At 39.9% G+C, this 7,432-nt stretch overlaps 1 protein-coding gene across 1 annotated transcript; it reads right to left on the reverse strand.

Annotated features, from left to right (window-relative positions):
* Positions 1 to 17: 17 nt before the first annotated feature.
* ZNF300 (zinc finger protein 300) lies at positions 18 to 3,369 on the reverse strand. Its single transcript, XM_006766263.2, has 3 exons — positions 3,177 to 3,369; positions 2,844 to 2,939; positions 18 to 1,668 (listed from the first exon to the last, which is right to left on the reverse strand). Exons 1-3 carry the CDS (start codon positions 3,208 to 3,210, stop codon positions 122 to 124), a joined length of 1,677 nt encoding a protein of 558 aa, XP_006766326.1. The 5' UTR covers positions 3,211 to 3,369; the 3' UTR covers positions 18 to 121.
* Between the last annotated feature and the right edge of the window lie 4,063 nt (positions 3,370 to 7,432).

A 7,432-nucleotide genomic window follows, 5' to 3' on the forward strand; every position in this document is an offset into this window, starting at 1 on the left:
CTAAAGACATGAATTATTTTGTAAAATTTTATGTATAATGATGTCTTCCACAAATTTATCAAATTGCTCAGGTTTCTAGTATTTATTAAGGCTTGAGCTAATACTGAAAGCTTTTCTGTGTTCACTTCATTATGGTTTTGCCACTGTTATGAATTCTCTGGTGCACAGTGAGTTGTGACTTCTGTATGAAGGCTTTTCCACATGTAGCACACTGATAGGGTCTTTCCCCAGTATGAATTCTCTGATGTAAAACAAGGTCTGACTTTTGAGAAAAGGCCTTTCCACATTCAGCGCACATGTAAGGCTTCTCTCCTGTATGAATTCGCTGATGTCCTGGGAGGTGGGACTTCTGAGAGAAGGCTTTCCCACATTCAGTACATATATAAGGTTTTTCTCCTGTGTGAACTCTCTGATGTCCAATGAGATGTGATTTCTGACAGAAGGCCTTTCCACATTCATTGCATTGGTAGGGTTTCTCTCCAGTATGTGTTCTCTGATGTATGATGAGCTGTGACTTCCGGGAGAAGGTCTTCCCACATTCGGTACATTCATAAGGTTTCTCCCCAGTATGAAGTAACTGGTGTGTGATGAGTTCTGTCTTACTGCTGAAGGCTTCTGTACATTGAGCACATTTGTAGGGTTTCTCTCCAGTGTGAATTCTTTTATGTATAATGAGGTGGGACTTCTCACAGAAGGCTTTTCCACATTCAGTACACTCATATGGCTTCTCTCCAGTATGAGTTCTATGATGTATAATCAGTTGTGACTTCTGGGAGAAGGCCTTACCACACTCTCTGCATTCATAAGGTTTCTCTCCAGTGTGGATTCTCTGATGTATAATGAGGGGTGATTTCTGGGAGAAGGCTTTCCCACAGTCACTACATTCATAAGGTTTTTCCCCAGTATGGACTCTCTGATGTATAATGAGAGATGATTTTTGAGAGAAGGCTTTTCCACATTCAGAACATTCATAAGGTTTCTCCCCTGTATGAGTTCTCTGATGTACAATGAGATGAAACTTCTCACTGAACCCTTTCCCACATGCACCACAATCATATGGTTTCTTTCCAGTATGGATTCGTTGATGTACAATAAGCTGTAACTTCTTAGCAAAGCCTTTTCCACATGTAATACATACACAAGTTTTCTCTTTAGTTTCAACATTCTTATAATGAAGAAGAGATTGTCTAGTTAAAATGTTTTTACCATCACAGGGTATTACTCCATTTTGAATTTCCTCAAGATTAGAATTGGACACATTGTGGCTAGATGATTTTTCACATCCAAATCTCTCATCAGGATGTTTTCTTGAACCAATCTCATTACAACTAGATGGGTCAATACTAGATTTCAAGTACTTTTTAAATTCATCATAGTTATGGGGTCTTTGTCTTGAAGTATCTGGCTCTATGAATGCTTGAAACACTTTCCCCAATGCCTTATATTTATGGCCTGCCTCCACAGTCACTCTGTTATTACTGATAACTGTTACTTGACTGAAAAGTCTGTCTTGATTTTGTGGACATCTCTGCAGCTGGCCATCAACATGACATACTTTTAAAATGGAGTACAATGAACCACCCTTTGTGACTCCTTTCAGTGTCTTATTATGGAAGGAAAAAGACCCAAAAATACATGATTTGGGGTTTTCAAGGTTACTCTTCCTGTCTAAAGAAAAGAAAGATAAATAAAACAATCATGAAGAACAGTTAACAGAACACAGAGGTGTGAAACAAATAATTGATCTAATGTAGATGAACTCAGAAAACAAGGGTGGAGACAGGCCATTTTGTAAGATAGTACAGCATATAGTATGATCAGGTGAATGGACATACAAATATCTCAAAGAGAAATATTCATGGCAAAGATAGACTTGAAGAAGATAGAAAAGTGTTCATGTTATTATCACTCTAATCTTGGATTACTATAATAGCATCTTCCCATTTACACTGCCTTCTTAATGAAAACAACTTTTGCCTTTTTAGTTCATTTATTTTAGAAACCATTTGAGATATGTATACACACACACACACACACACACACACACACACACACACTATTGTCCTGCCACCACTATCTAAAGAAATAAGTACTCTCTGGTACTCAAAATACTTTACTTCTCTGTCTACACTCCTAATTAACAAATAATATAAACAACAGAATAATCCATGATCCTCTTATGGATTCAACATCAGATTCACACCAAGAACCCAAACTTGAATTCCACGATTCCTCATAAATATCTTTCCCACATTCAGTACATTTATCTTCAATAGCATCAAATAAAACTAGCAAAGTTCACCCAGAAGAGCCATACTTCCCTAACTCATATACTCCCTCCCCACAACCACACTACAGCAGTTTGACTTCATCTTCCTCCTTTGGCATCATCAATACTTGATATCTTTCAAAGCAGCTACTGCTGCATACTCTAAAAATACCTTCTCAAATTCTGTTGCATCTCTTTAGACTCTCATTTTCTCTGAACTTTTAAAATTGGAAACTATATTTGATATTTAATTATGTATAGCCATGCACCTGGAAGTCTTACCTTCTAAAGTATAACCTATGTATCTTGTATAGCCTATTAAGATTTTTCATAAAAGGCATTTATATATATATATATGAAAGAGTGGGGATCAGTAAGAAATAGCTCCCCTTGTAAAGACATAATTATTTAATTGATTATTAGTTGAATGCCTACTAAATTCTCAGCGCAGCAGCAAAGAGTAAGAGATTTCAATAAGGATAGAAACATAAGCCTTGGGCACCAGTCTGTTAAATAAAATAAACAAACAAACTGATATTTCACTTCTCTTGTCTCCCATCTGCCAGATTTTTACCTGGATAAATCCAATTTGATATGTCTCTCTTAATGATCCATGGATCTTCTCCTTGTTCCAACTTGGAGATTACATCGGGTTTGGAGACTGGATGCCCTATTAAATGGAAAACACAGAGGAACTGGGATACACTGTATTGAAGGAAGAAGAGAGGGTACCGTTCACGTGTACAATGAAGCAGTCCAGGTAGCCCTCAACAGGGTAATGACCTCCATTTGGGAAGGTATGAGGATCATAAAAGTTATTATATGTCAGGAACCACCTAACCACAGCAACTGATAAGGAAAGGTATTGGATTGTACAAGTCTGAGTTATGCAGAAAGCCATCCTTACCCATTGAGACCAGATGGCTGTAGTTCTCCAGCATCACATCCCTATACAGGGTCCTCTGAGCAGGGTCCAGTTGCTGCCACTCCTCCTGAGTGAAATCCACAGCCACATCCTTGAATGATACTAAGCCCTGTAACAGTATATTCCTGTTCAATCTGAAGCGGTCATTCTTATTTCTACTAGAGCATGCAATACCATAGCTACACTTGATTTTATATCATGTTATCTAGGATAAACAACGTAATATACTGTCATTAGCTGGAAGGGCCAGATAGACCTGGAAAACAGAAGAGGCAAATAATAAAATGTCTACCTAATACAAATGATAATTTGATATATGATAAGGGCAGCATTCAAATAACTGGGAGGAAAGTGGATTATTCAATGGATAGTAGTAAAAATAGTGGATAGTCAACAGGTAAAGAACAATGCTGAATCCAGGTTAAATTGTCTCCCCTGAAAACTCGTATGTGGGAATCCGAACTCCCAGTGCCTCAGAATGTTTCCTTATTTGCAAATATGTCATTGCAGGTGTAGTCAGTTACATGAGGTCGTTAGGGTGGATTCTAATCCAATATGACTGATGTCTATATCAACAGGAGAAAGTTGAACAGAGGGACAGGTGGACATAGAGAGAAGAGGATGATATGAAGAGACATGAGGAGAAGATGGCCATCTATAATCCAAGGAGAGAGCCCTGAAACGGATCCTTCCCTCACAGCCCTTCGAAGGAACCAATCCTACTGACATCTTGAGTTTTAACTTCTAGCCCCCAGAACTGTGAGAGAATAAATTTCTGTTGTTTAATCTACCCAGTTTGTGGTACTTTGTTATGGCAGTCCTAGCAAACTAATACACCGTATCTTATGTCTTAGAAAACAGAAAAAAATCCATTCCAAATGGAGCCAAAATTTAAATTATAAAAAATACTGAAGGCCATAAAAGTAACAGAACAAAACATGAGAGAATTTTTATTAATAATTATAGGGGAGAAAAGGCCTTTCTAAGCATAATACTTAGAAATCACAGAATGTCAGAGTTCTTGAATTAGATCATAATCGAACCCCCTCATTTTATAGAAACATAATCTTAGCTTCTCTGAAATCCAACAGTTCTACTACATATACTCAATAGCCAGTAATATAATGAAATACACCAATTGAAATAGCAATATCACAGAACAAACTTAAGAAACGTGCAGGAAATATTCATGGGAGAGGGAGAAGAACATCCCACCAAGAAATTATTGACATGGCATTAAAATGAAGGACTTGGGTAAGTGTAGAGCCAGAAGGTGTTTCTGGAGGGAGAAGTAACTGTTTTAATGATGTCAGCATTATGTTCATAACAGTTGTCATCTAACAGAATCTGAATGATCTGTATTATTTTAAGCTATTTATCAGTCTTTCCTAAATATTCCATTATTATAAAACACTGCTTTCAGAATGAAAACAAATTAAATATTGTTTCAAATATCAACATTCCCTTGCTTAAAAAGCCTCCTTTGGACCCATCCTTCTGGAACATACAAATAGCCTCATCTCAATCTTATAGTTTCTCTCATCCCATCCCACATCTCATATTCAGACCATCAAGCTGCCAATCATTTAGTTTACCCTCATAACAACTCTATTAATTTTCCCATTTTATGTTTGAGAAAACTGAGGATTACAGTGCTTAACTAACCACTTGCCAGAGGTTACACACTGAATATATGATTAACTGAGCCTTTAAAGTACGTGTTCTGATTTGGTAGTTTGGGTTCTTGACCACTGTCTCCTTGCTATTGTAAACATGATCTTTTATATTTTATGACTTCAATACCATCTGTAGTCAAACTTTCCATGAAACAGCCTCCACTTTGGTTTTCCTCAAATTCTCAGCCTTCCTAAAACCACTCTGCTCTTTTTACTTTTGCAAATGCTGTTTTCCATCCTCACCCTACCTTCCTTCATGACCCAAAGTTCAATAATCTTTTAATCCTATTTCCAACTTCCTTATAAAGCTAGTTGCTTCCCCCTCTCTGCTGTAACAGTTCCTTGCACCCATATGTCAATGTTGATTTCCACTTGGTTTACCCCATTTTCCTCCCTCATTCCTCCTAGGAAAGAACCATGCCTAATCGTTCTTGAGATAGTCCTCTTTGGAGACCTGCAAATCATGTAACTGATGATGTCTGCAAGGAAGAACTGAAAAATCGGCACATCAATTCATTTAAATGGTTTCAGGCCAGGTTATCTACACATCACCTAGCAACTCTTTTTAGGATTTGATCTTTATTTTGCCTACCTTTGCCCCCATCCAAATTTTAGCTCTTTTTAACTTTTCCATTTGAATATATGAAAAACCAAGGAGGAAATTTAAAAAATTAAAAATAAAAGCAACTCACTTGGGACTTCATCCTTTCCTGCTCTCTTCTAAAAGAACAGATGCCTGCAAAAAGCAAAACAGGTGGTCAGAAGGACGTTTTCACAGACCAGACCCAGAATTCACCATCCTACAAACAACTAGGACCGGACGTTGGGTGGATGACAGGCCAACCTGTGGGAGAAGGTCATCTGGTCCTTGCAGAACGTTCAGCAAGCACCATGTGAAGGAAGTCCTCTTCTGCCCACACAGAACTCAGACAAGGGTTTGAATGTACAGAGTGAAGATGCTACATGTTGATTTACTGACAACTTACTGTCCCACCTATGAACCAGCAACCATATTTGTAAACTGTTTTCATAAGGCATACACACGGATAGATCTCTATAACGATTTAACTGCAGATGGAGATCCCTGGCAATAAGAACGGCAATGACCAAATGGAAAACTATGGAATGTATTTCTTTATTCCTTAGAAAGAACCAGCAACTGAATTCCAATTCTCTATTACTTTCCTTCAACTCGGCAAACTCTCCTGCCAATCAATATTCATGGACCTAAATGTTGATTTCAACCTGTTTTCTGTTTAAATTTTATTGGAAGGTACATACCTGGTAAATGTTTCTCAGTCCCAGTTGGAGGCGTGCAGACAGGACTGAACTGGTTCAGAGGACGTGAGCGCTCCCGTGACACGGACACTTTATCAAAACAGATCTGGAAGGAAAACCAGGAGAAAAAAATCACACCAATTTCTCGGTACCCAGCAGGTACTCATTAAATGTCTCTTGAGTAAAATATAAAATGATTTCAATAAACTTAGAAACAAGTAGGTCCAAAATCACACTTTTCATAATAATCCTATCCTTTTTGTTTGGTCTTGTTTTAAAATGGTCATTTCTGGGGGGAGTGCCAGATTAAGGGTGCAATGATGGATTTAAGAACTCAAGTGTCCTATGACCTGTGGAAATTTTAATGGATGTAAAACCTTTTCCAGTAAATTAGGGCTGATCACCATGATGCCCTGATACCATTACTGCTCCATCCAAATCGCTGAATCCTGGGGCTTAGCAATCACATTCCCCACAGAACTCCCCTATGCCCATCACATCACTGACCACCACAAGGACGCCCCCATCATTTAGTCCACAGCCCCCTCACCAATCACTGATTCCCAGAGTCCCCTAAATCACCGACCCAGTCATCCCCACCAGTGTGTCACCTTACGCGCCACTGCAGATTCCACAGACAACCCCGTCAATGACGCATCACTCCCCAATTACTAGTCTCATAGTTCACACCATCCCAGACTCGCAAATAAACGCAGCACCAATCCCACATTCCTTCTCCACCAAGACTTCTTAAAGCTCCAACCACTGACCCTCACGGACCCCTCCCTCCTCATTGCCAATCCAAGGCACTCATCACAGCAGGCATCCGCCTTCTGACCTGCGGCTCCGTTTTCAGGTCTCCAAACGCCGGTCACGGTCACGGCTCAATGCGAGGCGACTGTCACATCCATACGGATGAACTCTCCCGCTTCCTGTCTGGGCGAGCAGAGCGAGGGGCCTCGGAGCCTGCGCTGGTCGGTACAGGGCTGCTTTGATACCCCGCATCCCCAGCGGCTTTGTTCCGGAGGCAATGTGGCCGCCCGCGCGCTCTGTGTGCGACTGGGAGCCGCCCTGCTGAGGGTCCCTGCAGTTCCGTACGCGGAGGAATTCCTCATTCCCAGCTGTGGTTAGCAGCGCTGCGGCTGTGAGGAAGGAAGGGCAAGTGATGGGAAGGAGGATGATACAATCCAGTGAGGTGCAAACTTTGCAGAGAGATTTCACAGGAGTACTGGGGAATACTGACTGCTAAACCATTTGGGCAAAGAGCCCAGCAATAACTGAATG

Source organism: Myotis davidii, unplaced genomic scaffold, assembly GCF_000327345.1.
Source record: "Myotis davidii unplaced genomic scaffold, ASM32734v1 scaffold18, whole genome shotgun sequence".
Classification (NCBI taxonomy): domain Eukaryota; kingdom Metazoa; phylum Chordata; class Mammalia; order Chiroptera; family Vespertilionidae; genus Myotis; species Myotis davidii.

Coding starts and splice junctions, on each gene's coding strand:
- ZNF300 (XM_006766263.2), bottom strand. CDS start 3,210: ATGCTGGAGAACTACAGCCATCTGGTCTCAATGG. Junction 2,940..3,176: donor CAGCCATCTGGTCTCAATGG/GTAAGGATGGCT, acceptor TCCATTTAATAG/GGCATCCAGTCTCCAAACCC. Junction 1,669..2,843: donor ATCAAATTGGATTTATCCAG/GTAAAAATCTGG, acceptor TCTTTTCTTTAG/ACAGGAAGAGTAACCTTGAA.